At 39.7% G+C, this 20,181-nt stretch overlaps 2 protein-coding genes across 4 annotated transcripts in view; both read left to right on the forward strand.

Annotated features, from left to right (window-relative positions):
* gpr78b (G protein-coupled receptor 78b) overlaps positions 1 to 4,538 on the forward strand; it is a 20,260-nt gene extending 15,722 nt beyond the window's left edge. For all 3 annotated transcript variants that reach the window (XM_028038642.1, XM_028038641.1, XM_028038643.1), the window contains one exon: positions 1,417 to 4,538. In XM_028038642.1, coding sequence (XP_027894443.1) covers positions 1,417 to 1,654 — 238 coding nt within the window. In that variant the 3' untranslated portion in view covers positions 1,655 to 4,538. The remainder of the gene's footprint in view (positions 1 to 1,416) is intronic.
* On the forward strand, positions 3,520 to 17,963 carry LOC114157567 (carboxypeptidase Z-like). Its single transcript, XM_028038640.1, has 13 exons — positions 3,520 to 3,634; positions 4,705 to 4,779; positions 8,652 to 8,870; positions 9,187 to 9,216; positions 10,032 to 10,406; positions 12,743 to 12,970; positions 13,046 to 13,272; positions 14,360 to 14,521; positions 14,637 to 14,795; positions 15,584 to 15,710; positions 15,905 to 16,044; positions 16,194 to 16,293; positions 17,123 to 17,963. The coding sequence occupies exons 3-13, from the start codon at positions 8,798 to 8,800 to the stop codon at positions 17,467 to 17,469; spliced, it is 1,968 nt and encodes a 655-aa protein (XP_027894441.1). The 5' UTR covers positions 3,520 to 3,634; positions 4,705 to 4,779; positions 8,652 to 8,797; the 3' UTR covers positions 17,470 to 17,963.
* The last annotated feature ends 2,218 nt before the right edge of the window (positions 17,964 to 20,181 follow it).

Here is a 20,181-nt window from a genome sequence, read left to right on the forward strand (position 1 = left end):
CCCACTGGACATTTCTCCCTGGGGTAGAAAGCCATAATGCCCATCTCAAGAAAACCCCATTAATGCTGTAATTCAAACACTGAAACATGGAGCTAAAACATGTTTCTCCAGAAAATCCATGAGGCTGACATTTCTGGCGAGAGGATGAGACGTTATCAGGGAAAGATTCCCGACTGACTTGTTGAAGCGCATAACTTGACCTCCTGACCCTGTGAAAGCCTCCAGCTGGGACCTAAATATCTCATCTGGATGAGCCGTGTGCTGGTAAATTGCAATAATCTCCAACCCAATTGCGCCCGTATGATCCAATTTCATTTTAGTGGCACAACATCAGAGCAAGCAGAGAAAACGATCCGGATGGAATCATTTTTTTGGAAATTAGGACCCAGTTGTGTGGGAAATCATGGCTTTTGTGGTGCATGTTTAATCATTTTATTTATTAGCCATCGTTGCTTTAAAATATCATATTTTATAGCTCATATTTACTGTATTGATAGACAAGCATTCGCCAGACTTCCCCATGGCTGATACTAATTTCTGTTTTCCTTCAAGTTTGTGCTGAGTCAAAAAGCTGCAAAACTCTTGAGACCCTAAACATTCAGTCAGAGCCGCAAAGCGTGGTTGAGGTCAAAGCATTGTCAACTGCTTGAATGGCCTAGTCATAAAGTAGACCTTAGCTTTAGGTGTTTTTGCAAAGGTGTCAGTAAAACTTTCTCCAGACTCCAGCAACACTTGAGACACTGAGAAGAAGTCATTATTAAAATAATGAATTTGTGACTTTTAGACATTATTTTTCATCAATTACATTGTATTTAATATTCAACTTTGTCATCACAATTTAAGCAACAAATTGTTTGCCCTTCCTTACATCTTGGTACGGGTGCAAACAAATTTACCTCTACTACATCAGTAAAAGTTTTGAAAGTTAAAGGTTCAGTTCCAGTTTCCTCTCACATGAATGCCATCTTGGCTAAAACACTTCACCATAAGTTGCTGCTGATCTAACCACTCTGAGTGGTCAGTATGACAGGAAAAATACTATCTTTACGACTGTGTTGACTAAGTAACAGAATGAAAATGCAGCATATGCATTTTTTTCTCCTGTAGAAAATCCTTTTAGATATATTTTTGAAGGTATTTTGTTAGAAAGCCACTTGTCTCATTGGAAGATACTCTTTGTTTTAAGTTAATTTTATTCAATTGTTAAACTGAATAATAATTTAACATACAACATTTAACCTTTGTTGTGTGGATTAAGGACATTTCTGTGGATAAGGCCTGTGATGGACTGCCTTCCCACAACATCCTCTTACACCAGATCCTGTTTAGCAAAATCATTGTTATTTTAAAGGTGAGAAATGAAATCTCCTGCTTGGGTCTGCGTCTCTGTTCAGCGCTCACTTTCTCTCTCCTCAGGTTAGCCGAGCTTCTCCCCTTTGTAGACGTCAACCGACACTGGGGCATCGTCAGTAAGTGCCTGACGTACAGCAAGGCTGCGTCCGACCCGTTTGCCTACTCGCTGCTGCGCCAGCAGTACAAAAAGGTCCTGGTTACGGTCGTCAACAAGCTGCTGCGCCGCGACCTTTACCCTTCGTCGGGCCACAACAGCTCTGTGGACACGGAGAATGACTACTGTCTTCAGCGGATCAGCTAATGGCAAAAATGTGATGGATTTGGATGTGACAGATGTTCTCCAGCAGAGCGAGCCAGCACCAAAAACAGGTTGGCTCATGAGGAGGAGGTGGGCGGGCGGAGGAGATGGAGACTACAGGGTATTGTCGGGGAGGGGAGATGGAGGGGACAGATTGTGGGTGAAGAAGGAGCAAAAAGAAGAAAGGTTGTGGGTGGAGAGGAATGGAAAGGCAGGCATGAGTGGGAGGATGGACAGGTAGAGATATGATGTAGGGGAGACAGGTGAGTTTCGATAGGATGGTTCTGGTAAACAGCAGGGTCTGTGATTCATTAGCCTCAACAAACGACACAGAAACCAACCAATTTCCCCCCCCTGGACGTCACAGGTTCAGGTTTTTCATTTCAAACTGAAAAACAAGAGACTGGAGTCAGCGACGTGTAAGAAGTAGCTTTTCAGTGCTAAACCAACCAACCATCTTATTGTTTTCATTACCCTGGACAAGTTCGCACTCCTGGAAACCTCCAGAGAACCCACCGGGACACGTAAGAACTCGTTTGTACTAGAAAGCTTCGCGTCGTCTTGTCGGTCTCTGAATATTGATGCACTTTGTCCGAGGACATTTCCTAAAACTTCTGCGCTTGCAGGAGACAGAAGCTGTTTTGCAGGATGAGCCTGGTGATGGTTTATATTTTTGTTACTGTCAACAAGTGCCACAAGAAGGCAGAAATATGAAAGGTGTTATTGTGTCTCTCAGTACCTTACAGTTTCCACACAGTCTGTCTATTTTGGGCCACATCACAGTGGCTGAAGACCAACAGAAGAACAAAAGGGGAGAAATGTTTAATGATAGGTTCGCACACTAATCTACCTCTGGTTCCCTAAAAGCCCAATGGTTTGTGTGTAAAAAATGTGACTCATTATGTTTTCTGATTTTTTTTTTTTTACCTTCTCCACAGTTGATATCCAGGTCTTTTAAGCAATGGGAAATGTTGCATTTACTTAGATGAATCAAATTAACAACAGGTTTATAAGCACAAAGTAATAATTTTTATTTCTTTGGATCTCCGTAATTATTCCCATCCATCATGAAACTGTACAGTAACTTGCAAAAATACTCACTTTCTTTGAGTTTTTCTCCATTGTCATGTTACAATGGCAATGCAACATGACATTTCAGGCACTGAAACGGTTTTGTTGCTGAAATAAAACAAATAAACCAACAGCAATTTGAGATGGAACAACCCAAAGCTGCGCAAATGTGTAAAATGGAAGGAAAATAATACGCAGTTTTCAAAAGGTTGTACATGTAAGAATCTGAAGTGTGTGGCTTGTTTTTGTTTTCAGTCCTCTGAGTCGATACAAACCCTCAGGCAGCTGCAAGTCCTTTTGCACATCTGGAAATTTTTGACAATTCTTAATAGCCCAAGCTCTGTCAGCTTGAGAACGAACATGTGAACACAATTGTCCGTCTCGCCGTAAACGTAAACGCCATTTAATTGGATTTACATCTGGGCTTTGACTAGGCCATTCTAAAACATGCGCATACTTTTTATCAAAACCATTCCGCTGTAGCTCTGTTTGTGTGTTGTAATGCCGGAAGTTAAATTTTGACCCCAGTTTTAATTCCTCTGCAGCCACTGAACAGTTCACTTGCACAGAATAATGCTGCCACCACCTCCGTGACGGTGTGTAATGTGCATTGTTAGTTTCCTCCGTACACAGCCGAAAAACAAATGTTGTCTTCATCCAATCAGAGCATCTTCCACGTGTTTGCTGTGTCTCATACTTCCCTTGTTACAAACCGCTTTCTTTCAGCAATCGCTTCCATAAAAACCGGAGCTCTGAAGTGTAAAACGACTGATTATCTCGTCAACAGGTTCTCCTGTCTGAGCTGGCTGCTCCTCTGATTGACTGTCAGGTTAGGTGGACAGCTTTGTCGGGGTTAGTTTGCAGCTGCGCCGCTCTTTCCTTACTTTCACATGACGGACTGATCAGAACTCAGTGAGACGTTCAACCTAACCCTTCTTTTCCATTTCTCACACTGAGAACACGTTTCCTTCCACTTCACAATTATGCACAACTTTGTTTTGGTATATATTATTACGTAAAAATTTTCATGGATGTTGAATTTTTAGGTCTGAATGAGACAAAATGTGAAAACGTTTTGCAAGGCGCTGTAAACGTTGAGGGGTTCTCCAGTAATGTGAAGTTTTTTCGCGGCTTGTTTCAGTTTCCCGTCATTCCGCAAACCCCCAGATCTGTGTAATTAGAAACAAAAAAATGACTGATCAGATAATCTCACCGTTCTCAGAAGGTACGCGCACACGTTTGTGAATTTTTGAAAAGCGTGCTGAAAACGTTGCGGTGGGAACGTTTCCCAAAATTAAAATCCGCCTCAGTTGGATTCTTTTCATGGACTTTGTTGACAGTGAGAAACTCCTGCTCATCACCAGACTCGCCCTCCAAAGAGCCAGTTAGCAGCTGAATGTACTAGATAACCCTCTTCTAACCGAGACGTAATTGTACTAGCAGCCTCTGTTTTTTTTTTGCCAGTCGACCAGTTCCTGCAGACATCGACGCGGGCTGAGTGTGCTGACGTGTTTCGCTCTGCACTGTACAGGAGCAGCTTTTCGTCTAGACTGTCGAGGACAGACTCGATGTAGCACAGCCATGGTGTCTAAGTGCTTTAAATTACACTGTTCAGTGTTTGTGCCAAGTTTATATGAATATGTGACTATTTTTCAACCACTTATACTTTTACGACAGCTGCTTCGATAGGAGAAAATACGTTTAATTAGATGCGTTTTGCCCACATGAGTCTTTTCCCTCCTGTGAGCCACTTGCTGTTCTCTGACGGAGTGATTATTAGACTATGTGCAATAAAAGATGTTCATTGTAAAGCTGTTATTGATGGGGTCGAATGTTTGAATCAGTGAGTTTCACACTTATCTGAAAAGTCTTAAAATCCTCTTTAGAATATAAATAGAGTGTAATAGTTTCTATGGGGACTTAGTGACCCCAATATTCCCACTGCTTTTATTCCTCCAACCATCCTGATGTTTGGTTCTCAGACAAACATGTTTCGCAGTTTCAAACATCTGAATTGTTGCCCGTTTCTTCTGATCACCATACTGCAGCCATTTTAGGTAAGTAGTTGTTTTTTTTGAAGGATTATGAAGACAAACACATATTTATCTTAATATACTGAATTGTTGTGTTTTGTCTTTACCATTTTGAAGAGTGGAAAACAGACGTAGGTCTCTTTTTAAAGCTCTATTTATGCAAAGAGAAAACAGGAAGCCGTGGATTATTAATTACAAGTTTCAACACAATTTTGTTAAAGCATAAATGAAATAAAATCCTCTAGTTTCATCTATTAATTGTTGTAGGGGTTTCACTATTTATGATGTTAATGTTTTTTTATAGTAATAATATTTCAAATAATATTTCAACAATAATTTTTAAAATTGAAGGCTGGATTTTTTAAAAACTGCTACTAAAACATGAATAAACATTTCTTTTGAATGCATCTTTACTGGGCAACTAAAGTAAGTTTGGAAGCTATATTTTATTTCAAGATTTAATTTAGAAATTTCTACATTTAGTCATTTGAAATGGAAGTGAAATTACAGGGCTAGTTTCCCAAAATGCATTAACCCATGTCTAAAATGGAGTTTTTTCCAAAAGGAAAAAGATTGAAATAGAGAAATATGACTCATAGGTCTCTCTGGAAGTGTTGCAGAGTCATTCACGTCTTCCTGTTGGTTCCATTTAGTCCTCTTTCTAATGCCGAAGACATAAAAATAGCTGCAAAAGAGAAACTTCCACTCCAATATTATGCATATTCCCAAGATTAATTAAAAAGTTTGGTCAATGTTCTTCTCCTCAGTTAGTTTAACTAATGGATCTGGCTTAATCACATGCAAACCAGACTGGCTTTAATTATTCTCAGCGTTAAGTGAAGGAAGATCAGTACTCAAGCACTCAAAGCCTCTGAATTCATGTGTTTTGTGCTGAAAAGCGACTCTTGGTTAAAATGGAGCCAGAGCTCAGGTATTTTAACACATCATAATTAACCCCAATCATCGGAGGCTGACAATGGAGAAGCTGGTAATTAAAACTGCTCATACAGAAGATATATGCGTGGCGACATACATGTTGCAACCACTCATTGTTTAGAGCGATGGAAGGGACAAACACTTGGAGCGTGAGTTATAACTGAATAAAGAAGTTTCTCCTCTCTTATTAGTCAACAATAACAAACCTCTGCAGAATAAAGCTTTCTAGATTTTAAGCTTTCATCCTCACACACCTTATTTTCCACTCTGTCCTCATCTGAAAAAGCTAGTGTGGAAGAAAGACATAAAGACATATTTACATCTAGTCACGGCTCCAGTTAGATGAGACCGAAACTGAGCTTTTCCACCTACAGACAAACTCTGTGTGAGGAGGGAAACTTACCCTGAACTCACCATCCTCTCAGTGAAACGTGGTGGTGGCAGCTTGATGCTGTGAGAACAGTTTTCGTCAATATCAGGTCAGAGTTAGTTGGACGACGGCTGGAGCTAAAACACAAGATGATTCTTGAGTCTGCAAAAGATTTGAAACAGAAGTGGAAGTTTGTTTTTTAACAGTAAACATAGAGCTGTCACTACAATGGAAGGTTTTAGATTAAAAGCATGTTTCTGTTAAAATGACCCAGTCAAAGTCCGAGTTTAAATTCAGTTGAGCTTGAAAATTGTTGTCCACAGACACTCTCCATCCAGTCTGACTCCTCTTGAGCTATTTTGCACAGAAGAGTGAAAGATAATGTCAGACTGTTGTAGTGTAAAGTCGGTAGAGACGTACCTGAAATGACCTGCAGCTTTAAATGCAGCTAAGCATATACAGTAGTACTTCAAAGTACCAGAGCGGTACCAAATGGGCGCTGAACTTTTCCCACTTTTAGTTGTGCAACAAAAGGTGTAAATACTTTTTTAGCAAGTTGTCTTTCATGAGTGACTCAGCCTTTTCCCACAGATCCAGACCTCTTTTCCCTCAGCAGTACCACGCACATGCATGATTACTAGCTCTCTTTACAATTACACACAAGGAATGATCTCCCCTGTTAGGTTTCGCTTCCTTTCAGTTTCTGGGTTAGGCTGTAATTTGCATAATGCATGAACATGTTAAGGATCTCATCAATATTCCTGATATAGATGAAGGATGCAGCAGTTTTTTTTGTACCTCTCACTCTAACTCTGTGCCAACCTCCTTCTCGCCTGCCTGCCTGCCCTCCTGCCCTCCTGCCCTCCTGCCTCGAACCCTTTTGAATATTCACTCTGCCATTATGCTAATCAGGTCTGCTCAGCTTGAAGAGGAGACCTTATAATTAGTTGAAAAGGTATAACACGTTCACTTAAAAAAAAAAAAAAAAAAAAAAAGCTATTACAGCGTGCCATCATGTCTGGGATTTTCCAGAAATCATTGAGAGGGGAAGCAAAGCTGCTCCGCTGATGCACACATGAACTGAAGTGGGTGGTAATCAGGTCTGCTGATAATAACCGTGTCTCACTCTAGAAAAAATATAATTGCTCTTATGCAAAGTTTAGCAGCGGCGTCTCGGTGCTACATGGCTCTGTTTGCTTGACATCCTGGTGCTTTTGTTTCTGCCTGAACAGCAGCAAATCATCAAGCACTTCTGCTTTGATTTGGATGTAAAACAACAGTCCACGTGATATTGGAATAATCTGAGAAAATCACAGCTAGAAAGTCAACTAATACTGCAACTTCCACCCAGTGTTAGGTGTATTCCTCTTCTAGATTTAAACTTATTAGAAAATATAGTGTTGACCAAACAAACTGAATTATGCCTTATGTTTCTTGAAAGCCTGATGTCTGTATAACCTCTCTAAGTATTTGTAATCAGTAGTTATTCAGGCTTTCTGAATGTTAACTAATGCGTTGACGTTTTGATTTATCACAAAATTTTAGTCCAATACTTGAGCACTTCCAGAGAAGAAAAGACATGCAACTCTTAACATTTGAATCTTTGAAGTCTTACAAAATCCCTAGCATTTTAGCACCAATAAGAAGTTAAACAGAGCTGAACCTTGTGAGGAGTGGACAGTCCATCAAAAACGCATCCAGGAAGTCACAAAAGGAACCAAAACAACAACTGAAGTCTTGCAGACCTCAAAAACTGTCAGGGTTCAAGATTCAACATTGAGAAAGTTTCAAGTCCAAAATCACTGCTTATGACTTTAAAAGTCCTGTTTCATATTTATCAAAAAAAGAAGTAAAAACAAACAAACTGATGATCCCCAAGACTTTTTAGAAAATATTCTGTGTACTGATGAGAAAACAGAGAAACTTGACGGGTGTCCCGCTACATCTGACATTAAAAACAATGTCCGGCCATCAGTTTGTGACTTTGGGTTGAGCAGCAGGAAAATAATCCAAAGCACACCTGAAAATCAAAGTGTAAAAAAATAAAGTTCTTGTGTGGCCTAGTCAAAGGTCAGACATGAATATGACTGAGATAGTGTGGAATTATTTCATGCTAGAAAACCTGAAAGTTTGACCAAATTTCTCCACAGTGATGTAAAACCCTCACTAGGTTTGATAGCTATTGTTGATGCGCAGGGTGGAACGCAGTTCCACCCTGCGCAGCATATATATATATATATATATATATATATATATATATATATATATATATATATATATGACAGCATATAGTCAGTCATTTTGTTTTTACTCTGGTTTACATTGTTTTACGATAACATTAAAGTACGACTTAAAGGCAAAAAAATGATTTAACCACTTCAATCACAAGGATTAAACATAAAAAGTGAGTTGTGCAGTTAAAACCTCTCAGACATTTTGACTTGGCTTGAATAGTAGAAAGCATAATAATGGTGCTTTCCCTTTAAATTAAGACATGACAGAAAACCATTGTGCATAACACATAAAAACAAAAAAAAACTGTCAATTTGAGTTGTAAGAAATTTTTACTTCAGTCATATTTCCTCTGCAGCTCCACTGCTTAGCCTATTTCGTGGAAGTTCATCGGAATGTCTGGCTTGTTTGGGAAGTTCACGCAGTCCGAGTGAAAAACACACCCTCTGCGTGTGTAGCGAGGTGCCACAGAACGGAGTGGGGTTATAACACCGTGGGGGGAAAATGCTGCTGGTTCTGCTGCAGATGTTGGTTCCTTTATGCGGAGCTGTGCCGCGATGCGACCCGCAGAAAGGAGGTAAACTTTCTCATCCTTATTCCAGGACAGTCTCTGCGCATTTGGACACGATCGGGTTCACGCGTGAGTGAAACGTCCGACAGATGCTTGTTTGGAGACTTTTCATATTAACGATTTGATTTCCATCCATGCATAATTAATTTCAAATCATTTTAACATATAAGTGCGCTTTTCCAGACGGGTTGTGTGGCGTTTTTATTAGAGAGCTGCCACTGCAAGAGGAAGGGAATGAAGAGAGTTTACGATCCAGTTTATTGCATTCACAGAAACCACTCTGCCACCTAGCGGTCACTGATCAAATTGATGTGTTTTGCAGGACAGTGCAAGCCAGCAGTGGAAGAAAAGCGTAAGTACCCTCCAGCTTGAAGGAAGAAAGTCGTCATGCACGGACTGTTCGTCATCTTCTCGTTTTTATCGCAGCCCAGAAAGTCGCAGGGATGTTTGAATTTTTAATGACAACATCTCGCGCTTCTGATCTTGAAACCAAAATGTACCAAGACACAGGAAAGTTAAAAAAAATAAGAAATAAAAAAATCCACCTCTGATGAACAAAAGGAGTTCTACAGGCTTCTTTAAATCACTTGATTTCTGTCACAAACAGGATCATAAATCCCATAACGCCACGGAGTGTTCACGGAATCTGATCCGGTTGAGTATTTTTAGATGATCGATGGAGGCATGAAATATTCAGATTCTAATTTCCACAGATAATGGAAATATTTAGGACCAGATGATTGAGGATAGCACACAGTGACAAATAGAGACGCATAATGGACCTTTCAAAAATAAAACCGACACTAATCTTTATCTTGTCTCTCAGCAGAACTTGAGAGTGTGATTTGTCTGACACAAATAATCAAGTATTTTATGAAGTTTACACTAAATTCTCCTTTTAAAGTTGTATTGCATTATGGCTCACTTTAATATGTTTTCACAATACATGCTGAATTATGCCAACTGTGCATTATTGATTATTTGTTACAGCCACATATGACAAATTAACTCTGGCTACAAGATTAGAGTGTTAATGGAAAGTTTAGTGGAAGTATGAAATATGTGGTGATCCATTGAAGAGTAGGAAGATGTGGAAAAATGGAGCCGTTCAAATAATTTCATTTATAGATAAATATCCCTAATCTGATTTTTTCCTTTCTATCACAGCCAAATGCACAGACATCCTGCTGTCCTACTGCGACGACATGCCCTACACCCGCACCATGTTCCCGAACATCCTCGGCCACGGCACCCGCAGGGACGCAGAGACTGGCGCCGAGTACCTCCTCATCAGCGTGGTCGAGCAGCTGCTGGGCGGACAGTGCAACCCCGAGATCCGAATGCTGGGCTGCTCGGTTCTGGCCCCCCGCTGCGAGGGGAGCAAGGTACTGAGGCCCTGCCGCAGCGCCTGTGAGGCAGCGCACAAAAGATGCAGTCATGCTTTTGAGGGGATCCAGATGGCCTGGCCGTACTTCCTGGACTGCGATCGCTTCTTTGTGAGTGACCAGGAGGGATGTTATGACCCGCTGGAGGGTCTCAAAGGTAATAAAAGGATTTAGTATATTTCGGGTACGGCCAGAAACAAGTTTTAAATGCTTTTTTTTTTTTATTATTGTGGCTTTTCTGCTTGACAGAGATTGAAAAGAAAATCTTCCACTGCACCTCGGTCGTTTATTTACTTGTGTTCAATTCATGCCAGATGAATTGCAGGGACCAAAATAGAAAAACAAGAGTTTGTCTGACTTTTATTATTAGGAAAGAATGATTTAGGGATGAAGACTCCCCCATAGCTGTGATATAAAGGAAGGTATGGATCAGTGAGATCACTCCTTTACATTAAATTCTCCTTTTAAAGTTGTATTGCACTTAAAAGAAACAGTTTTAATAAAACATTTTGATCAGAAATGTGACAAGTATGGCAGGACAATTTACCCATATTAATCTGATAATGTGAGAGAAATGTCAGACTAGGTTACTGCAATGAGATTTATTATGGGATTAAATGGTTCCCTTGGTGTTCTGTAAGCAGGTGTGGCAGCTACAGTAATTCAAATATATATCTTTTTGTTTTAACATGCTGCTGTTTGAGAGCATTTTTTGTATTTCTCATAAATTTTGTATTTTTCTCCACATAGTCTTGCTATCTGCCTGAATCTCTTGTTTTTTTTCAGCCCATCCACAGGCCCAGAAATGAAACACCCTTGAGACCGTCACTTCACAATTCTGCGTTGCTTTGTTTTTGTTTCCCACATTCAATGCCAATTAAATGCATTGAAGTCTTCGGTTGGAACTAAAACATGCCTAAGAGTGTAACTGATTCCCTGTTGATTTATATCATTTTTATTAGCATTGTTTGGCAGTCTTGTTAATATAAACTATCACTTTTTTAAAAAACTCCTCTGGTGACAATATCCACTTTTCAAAATTAAAGATATCTTTTTACAAATAATCATTTTCATTATGTCAAAATAGAGTCATAAAATCAGCTCAACATTTGCTCAGCATTTCAAAAGAAAATTTATAGTGTTTTTCTGCTTCCTTCGGGAACAATGCATCTTATTTAACTGCACAATCCAGTTCTATAACTATAAAATAACTGAAGGTTTGAATCATTTCCTGATGTCTGTGAACGCATCCCAAAAGTTCACAGTCATCTGCTTCACAGATGACTCTGAAATGTGGCAGGAAAACACTTCTTATTATCTTTAGTAAAGAGTTTTTAAAATTAGAAATCTATGGCTTAGATTAAAACAAATCCTGAGAAAATGGAATCGAATGACCCCACATTAAAATGAGCTACGAATAAAACATGAAAACGACAAGACGATCTCTCCCAGTAGGTTTCAGGGAGGACAGAAAGCGATCCAGCTGGACTGTGTTTTGAGCTGAGTTGATGTGTGTGTTAGCCAGATGTCTTCACTAAACAACTTCATATAAACTTATGCTCTTCTGTGACTCTGTGAGCTGCAGTGCTGCCTCTCTTTCAGCTCAAAACAAAGACGGGAAAGTAACTCTGTGTGCAGAGTCACCAGCTATTAACAGATTATGAAGTTAAATATGTCGAACCTGACAAAAAAAAGCTCAAACTAAAATGAGTATTGTTGGATTTTTACTGCTTTTTGAAACATGGCAGAGAAAACCAATTACTTGGAGCTTAATTAGGTCTATTGTGGTTTAAAAGGCGGACAGGTTTCATCTTTTTTGAACACAATAAACCAGAAGACTAAATCAAGCAAATGCTGGTAGCCATTTAACAAACTATAGAGCAGTTTTCTCAAACTCCTTACCTTTGGTAAGCTAACTGTAGCGTCGTACTTTGAGCTCACCTCACGGAAAATAAACGGCCGTTTACATGCAGTACCTCGCGGACCACCAGCGGTCCGGGAACCACCGTTTGAGAAAGGCTGCTTGGTTAGGTCAACGGCTTCAACTAACCACTAGGGTTAGCAAACTAGCCCTACTACCTAGTTGGCGTCAACTAACCACTAGGGCAGTGCTTCTCAAATCCAGTCCTCAGGCCCTCCTGCTCTGCATGTTTTAGATGTGCCTCTATTCCTGAACTGCTGATTGAAATGATTGCATGACCATCAAGTACTGCAGAAGCCTGTTAATCACCAACATTTTCAATCCAGGTGTGTGGCAAAAGGGAAACACCTACAGGGCAGGGGGGCGTGAGGACTGGAATTGAGAAACACTGCAGGAGGGTTAGCAAACTAGCCCTAGTGGCTAGTTGGCTTCTACTAACCACCAGGGGTAGTTGAAGCTAACTAATATTCGATATAATTTTAAAAAATGTTTTAAGCATTAGACGAGACAGGTTGGACAGATAACATCTATCTATCTTAGCAAACCGCCATTTTTGTGACATTTCTTCACAGTGGAGCAAGAAGATGAGGCTGCTCAGAACCTGGAGGTTCCTCAACCCCAACAGGCTGCTGCACAGATCCAGTTCACCTACCACTCCAGCTCCCAGATGATCAACATCCTGAAGAAGACCGAGGATCAATGCTCGGAAATCTCCAGGACGTACAGCATCGGCCGCAGCACAGAGGGCCGGGAGCTGCTGGTGATCGAGTTCTCAACCAGACCTGGAGAACATCAGCTACGTGAGAGCAATTCCGAATCACGCAGCACTTCTTTTTGTCGTATTAATGCTTAATATTAAATGTTGCCCTACCTAGTCCAGCCTGAGATGAAATTCGTTGGCAACATGCATGGGAACGAACCCCTGGGTGGCCAGCTGCTGATCTACCTGGCTCAGTACCTGTGTTCGGAGTATCTGCAGGGAAACGAGCGCATCCAGACGCTCATCAACAACACCCGCATCCACATCCTGCCCTCCATGAACCCTGACGGATACGAGGTGGCCGTGTCTGGGGACGCTGACAATAACGACAGTGATGAAGAGGTGACGCTTAACAGCATTTCATCCTTGAGAAGGGGGAAACGCTGCACCGGCTTTATTTACTAAACTGCTGTCACACATTTCCTCAGAAGCTTAAAGAGGCTTTAGTTTCACAATGTGATTGCTGCAAAAATTAACGGAAGTTAATGTTTTGAAGTAACATCTGGTTATAGTTGAAAGTTAAAATGAGCTACGAATAAAACATGAAAACAACAAGACGATCTCTCCCAGTAGGTTTCAGGGAGGACAGAAGGCGATCCAGCTGGATGGCTTCTGTTCTTCACTTGTCTTCCACAAGTGAATGTTGAAGTCTGCGTCCAATAAATATGTTTAAGACTCGCTACACTTAAGCTTTGGATTTGACTTTGTCAAACAGCACGGCTGCAGGGAAAGAGTTACAAAGCATAGTTTTATTTCTGAAAATTGTTGACTTTCACATTATTTATGTTTTTCAGCTTTCTTCCTTATCCAGATTGCTTCCCTGAATGTTGAATACAATTAATGCACTCCTTTTGACAGATATTGCCCTTATGACTACAGTGATTTTACTTGTGTTTTAGACAGTTACTACTGTGACATAATCTGACATCATTGCTTTCGTTGGCTGCTTTTTCTCTAATTCTGGAGATGCCATTGTAAAGGCTGTCTAAATCCTAACTTTGTCAACATTAACTAGCCCGTTAGTCCTGCTCTACAGCTGTTGGTCATTTATTCAGTTCACAGGTCATTATTATTAACAGTAGCATTCTAACATTGAGGAGAAGTGGCAGGCAAACTAATTTACATAAAGAGCAACCAACTCTCCCACATCGTTTAAACTCAGACGACGAACACTCCAGGGAAGATAAAGAGTTAAGGGTTATTTAATTTCAAAAGCTAAATCTTTATGGCAGCATGATGGCAGCATAGCACAGAAACTCAAATCAGTTTCCTAAGAACTGTTCACTGAAATATTTCCTGCACATTTAAATACCTGAAAGTAAAATGATCAGTTCTGTTTGTTTTCTAGAAATATATATATATATATATATATATATATATATATATATATATATATATATATATAAACAACACATCTTTTAATCTACAGGGTGACAGATATGTCAATGGGAACGTCGGCCGAAACAACGCCCAGAACATCGACCTGAACAGAAACTTTCCTGACCTGACGACCGTCGTTTACAGAAGACGCAGACAGAAGGGCTTCCGCACCGACCACATCCCCATCCCAGACAATTACTGGTTTGGTAAGGTACAGAATGACTCTTCGTTGTCTAAAAGACAAAACTGCTACAAAGTCTTTTTGTTGCTTTGGAGAAGATGAACTGAACTGACATCTGAAAGAGTCTTTAAATGCTGGCCGTCAGGTTGCACCAGAGACGTATGCGGTCATGAAGTGGATCCGCTCCATGCCGTTTGTGCTCTCTGCCAGCTTCCACAGCGGCGACCTGATGGTCTCCTACCCCTACGATCTGTCCAAACATCCGCGTGGGCAGAACATGTTCTCCCCCACGCCTGATGATAAGGTAAACAGGTTCTGTGAATCACAGGCTTTAAAGGTTTCAGAAAATTTTCATGTCAGACGAAGATAATCTATAAATACAAAAAGGTCGTTTTGAAAGGATGATTTAATTTACTAAAGTAGCTATCCATCTGGCCCTGTGTGTAGACTACAGTGACCCATATCTTGTTATTGCTATTGATAACAGTCTAAAGTAATTAACCCAAAAAGAAAAAAAAACTAAAAAATATTCTTGCATTCACATTCCAAGTCTAGTTTATTGTTGTGCATTTAAAAGTAAATAAATAAAATCAGAATGGTATTAGTTTTTGCCTTTTATTTTAAAACCCAATATTTGTGACAAAGAAATACTTTCAAATTTACACTTTTGGTCTGCATTGCAAAAACTTTGGTTCTCTCTCAAGATTTTGCTGGGAAAGAGCTAAATTCATAGTCCAGTGAGAGATGGGTAGCATAGGTATGTTTTGTTACGTTTGCTGAGGTCAATTTTGCATCACTGTAACTTTTGTTTCTACATGAATAATATTATTTTGAAGTAACAGTTTTTACTTGAGTACAATTTGTGGCTACTCTACCCACCTCTAATTACTTCACTGGCTGAAGAACAAACATATTTTAACCAAAAATACACCAGACAAAGACTTACAGTTTTATACAATAAGTAGTATATATTATCAGTGGTTGTACTTCAATATACTCCTTAACTACATTAAGAATTTGTTTTTAAAGCCTTAACAGAAAATAACATGTTTATTTTTTCTGCCTAAATTTAGATTTGTGTCTGATTTAAAGGTTTTCAAACTTCTCGCGAGAACTTATGCAGATTCAAACACAGCAATATCCAGAGAATGTGGATCGCCCCACGACGGCAGCCAGAAAGGAGTCATTAATGGAGCACAGTGGGGCAGCGTTGCAGGCGGTGAGTAAAAAAGCATTTCTAAACCATTTGAGGGGGACAATCTGGTGACATAAAACTGTAATTCTGCCTGGAGCCCTGTAGAGGTCACTATAAGACCACCCATGATGCAGCACGTTGGTGGGCAAGAAAGGAGGATTCTGTAAGGTGATTTGATATTATAAGAAATAAAATTAAAGCAGTTTGTCTATGATCAGGTATGCAAGACTTCAACTACCTTCACTCCAACTGTTTCGAGGTGACCGTGTCTCTTGGATGTGATAAATTCCCTCCTGAAGAAGAACTGTTCCTCAGCTGGCAGGACAACCAAGAAGCTATGATTGCCTTCATTGAGGCGGTGAGATTTTTCTTTTATAACTTTGGGCAAACCTACTGAACCTGAACTGACCACAGATAACATTTGTAGATGCAATCCTTTCATTAGAAATTGACAAAAACGAAACAAAAGGAGGAAAACATTGATTTTATGTTGTTGTCACTGACCAGGCTCACAGAGGGATCAAAGGGTTTGTAAAAGATGAAGAGGGGAAAGGAATAAAAGGTGCGAGAATATCAGTCAGAGGAATACGGCATGACATCACTACTGGTAAATATACCTGGAGGATACGCAATGTGTGAATGATAAAACACAATATTCATATATAACCTTCACACATTCTGTCACATTTCAAACATTAACTTGGAAAGTTTTATTGGGATTTTATGTGTTAAATCAACACCAGTTGGTAGTCCATTATACAAGGTTGGTTTACCATCCCATCCCTACCGCATGATGCTGCCACCGCCATGTTTTTTGACTTTTCTGTCACACTTTACCTTAGATGCTGCAAAGGTTTTGATCTCATCTGACCTCTGTCACCATTTTGTGACCTCTGGAAGCGGTTGACCACACTTCATTTAGGAGCATCATTGTAAAGAAGGCTGAATGCAGAAGTCCATGTATTCCTTTCTTTCCACTTTACAATTACGCACAACTTTGTGTTGGTCTAAACCAGAATATCAAAACAAAATATATTGATGTTTGTAGTAGTGATGTGACAAAATGTGAGAAAGTTCAATGTGAAAGTATTGTTATAAATATTATTTATTCATTTATTTTCCAATGAACTCAGGATTTCTTTTGAGTAAAAAGAAATTCTGGCAAATAAGTAAATGCCAAGTGGCCTGTCCACACCTGGAATTTACTTACTTTTATTCTCAACCTTACTTTTAGTTTAGTGGGTATTTTTAACAGATAATTTCGTATTTTAACATGTAACATTAATGTTTTAAGCGTTTTAAAGTAATTGCACAATATTGCTCCTCCGACTCTGTATAGACATTTCGCTCTGAAACTTTATTGTAATCCCTTCATAGTAAGTCTTTATAAATTCAGCTTCAAAATAATCACACCGACCGTTTTTGTTCCTGCCCAGCTGAAAATGGAGACTACTGGCGGCTTCTCATCCCGGGCATCCACATCGTCACCGCCTCGGCGCCCGGATACGCCCGCGCTACAAAGAAAGTCCATTTGCCGACTCGCATGCAGTCTGCAGGCCGGGTGGACTTTGTGCTGCAGAAAGCTCCTCTAGACCCCGATTTGGAGGAGGAGGAAAACGTTTTGGCCTCGAGCAGCTACGACCGATTTGACCCGTACAACCAGTACACCATGATGGCCGGTTTGAACCAGCAACGTGAGGAGAGAGCGGAGAAACCCTGGTGGTGGAGCTACTTTGTCTCACTTGGGGGGCCTGTCCCCACCTGGCTGCTGAAACGCCATTAGAGCTTTTAAAAGAGAAAAACAAAGCAGTGAACTTGCTTTTTTTAAATGCATGCAAATGTACAAAGTTAGGCTGTGTTTTTTTTTTTTTACTGAATATTTTTCTAAGCACCTTTACAAGCTTTTGTCTTATAAATAAAATGGCTTTTGGTAATTTGTATAATTTAAAACTTGATTTAATCACAAATATTTGCTCTTTTGTTTTGGTTCACTAAACGACAGACTTTTAAGTCCACCATAGTTTGTGGTTGTAACGTGGCTTTGTTAAAGCAGCTGCCACCAGAGGGCATGAGAGTCTTCTTTTGGCCAAAGTTGCTCCAAACTCTTGCTTTGGTCAACACAAAACAAATGTACTAATTTGCCAACTTTTCTCCCATTTGTTAGGAAAACGCGAACTTGCTGTAAGGTAATGAAATAATTCTAATATACTATTACTAATTTTTCTAGCACAAGTGCCATCAACTAATGATTATAATAAAGTCTTCTATGCAGCACTCTCCATGACTAATTTGTTATGAACTGAAAGTCATGTGTGCTAGATTTTAGTTTTTTTTAGTGTTTGTAGGAAAGTTCTCATTTCTGAGAACTTTCATTCTCAGAAATGAAAGTTAATTCATTTCTGAGAATGAAAGTTAATTCATTTCTGAGAATAGAAATGAATTAACTCTTGGTTCAAAGTTCTGACAGTAAAATCTTACTTTTGACATGAAACGACATAAAATCACACAAGATAAAGTCTGGTGAATACCATTTGATCTTTGAAAAATAGACTAACGAGACACATAACTAGTCAGTGAACAGAAATTTGGCAGACAGGAGACTCCCATTTACAAGAAATTAAGTAATTAGTGCTGGCGCTGTACCACATAACGCCAACATTCTTTCTTCAGAAATGACTGCAGCTTTATACAAACTTACATTTCAATTAGTGTGATTATGGTAAAGACTTCCCAGTGTCACCTCTGCTGCATTTAGTGATGTCCCTCATCTTACACAGAAATATAACGGTGTTTTCTGCAAACAGGAAACAGTTGTAAGCTATTTTTCCTTTAGACAGCACAATGTAAAAATAGTACTGAATATTATTTAAAAAAATATCGGTTAACATATTCTAACGTACATACCCTTCAATAAATATAAATATTATTTAAAAGCATTTTTTTTCAGTTACTCAATTCATTATGTGAAAGACTTTATATAGATTAATAAGCCTTTATTTTTGTTAAGTATAATATATAGCTTTCAGCAAATGTGGCTTCATACAGTGGTGTGGGAGAAGATTCAGTATCTCAATCATCCTCTTCACTTTGCCGCTCCATGGTTTTCCACTCATGTTAACTTAGTCGGTAAAAATGCTCCAGCTAGTTTTCCATCTGTTGCCAAGTGACTGATGATGACGTTGGTGGACGGCTGGTGACAAGCTTTACCCAGAATACACTCGGAGACAATATGGACGATCCACTTGTAATTTTGTGTGTCATAAAGTTAAACGTAAATAAAGCCAGTCATGTATCACAACATTTTATTCAATATTTTACACCCACTATGTCACTAAAATCAGTCGGTCTTGTAAAGTTTTTAGCAACCAAGAGTCAGTAATGACTGTGGCAGCCTACTATATAATCTACTGGGGCACCATGACGTATAATCCTGCATACACCATACTCAACAGGAGAGGGCCCGTCTTCTCCAGCTCTCATCACACATAATAAAGGGTTGGAAGCCTAGAGGGGGTCCCGGCCGAGGGGCCCACCCTGACGCTCCTCCCCTGACACTCACAACATTGATGTATTCCCTCTATCATTGACGTCCACACTCCAGTCCGGTAGGTGGCGGTATATACAGCCTTCGTTGTTGTGCCATCTGCCAATAAAACACAGAAGAAGAACGCAACGAGTTTCCCCGAGACAGTTTTTGCCTTAACAGCCAACACTAAGGTAAAGACGACAGGCAAGAAAATTCTCCGACTCGTCCTATATCAGGTCTGTAAGGTTATTTAAGAGAAACAAAGGAGAAATCAATGTTAAAGCCCAAGTCTTTCGCAGTCACTGGAAGAATGATGAGGGGGATAGTCTCAATGGATGTGGATGTGAACGCTGTCTGACGCAATTTACACGTGCAAAACAGGTGAGTAATGACTTAAATACCAGCTTCTGAAAATCTGCCTCCAGTAAAACGCATAAAAATTAACATTAACATAAAAACGCGCTTAAATGTTAATACAGCAGTTACTTCATCGTGTTTTCATGCTGCCACAGAGCTACCATTGGAAATTACACACATAAAATCAAGCATAACTACAACCTTTACTTATTGATATTTGATTTGACTATCAATATGTGTCATTATGACAAAAAAGGGGATGTTTACCAACAGTTATCTTCTTGCAGACAAACACGTGGCACTTGGTCTACCACATTTATATTCACCTGGACTTGAGTTCGGCTACAGGCCTTGATCCATTTCTTGCGTTAGTCCAGACTCTGTTTATGTAATAAATTGTATTTCGTCCTCTACATAATCTGGGTAACGACTGTTGCATGTTCCCCATTGACAACATTAGCTCATGATTTCCTATTATTCAATCCCCGTCAGGTTCAGTTTCTCCAGATCAGGGGCGTGTACTTCGGGACAATTTGCGACCGGCGATTGGTCAAGTTTCTGACAAGCCCCCTAGAATGATTGACATGTGTTATCATGTCAATTCCTGGTCGT

The sequence above is a fragment of the Xiphophorus couchianus genome, chromosome 14 (genome assembly GCF_001444195.1).
Source record: "Xiphophorus couchianus chromosome 14, X_couchianus-1.0, whole genome shotgun sequence".
In the NCBI taxonomy this organism is placed as follows: domain Eukaryota; kingdom Metazoa; phylum Chordata; class Actinopteri; order Cyprinodontiformes; family Poeciliidae; genus Xiphophorus; species Xiphophorus couchianus.

Coding starts and splice junctions, on each gene's coding strand:
- LOC114157567 (XM_028038640.1), top strand. CDS start 8,798: ATGCTGCTGGTTCTGCTGCAGATGTTGGTTCCTTTATGCGGAGCTGTG. Junction 14,796..15,583: donor CCCCCACGCCTGATGATAAG/GTAAACAGGTTC, acceptor TCTGATTTAAAG/GTTTTCAAACTTCTCGCGAG. Junction 16,045..16,193: donor TGATTGCCTTCATTGAGGCG/GTGAGATTTTTC, acceptor GTCACTGACCAG/GCTCACAGAGGGATCAAAGG.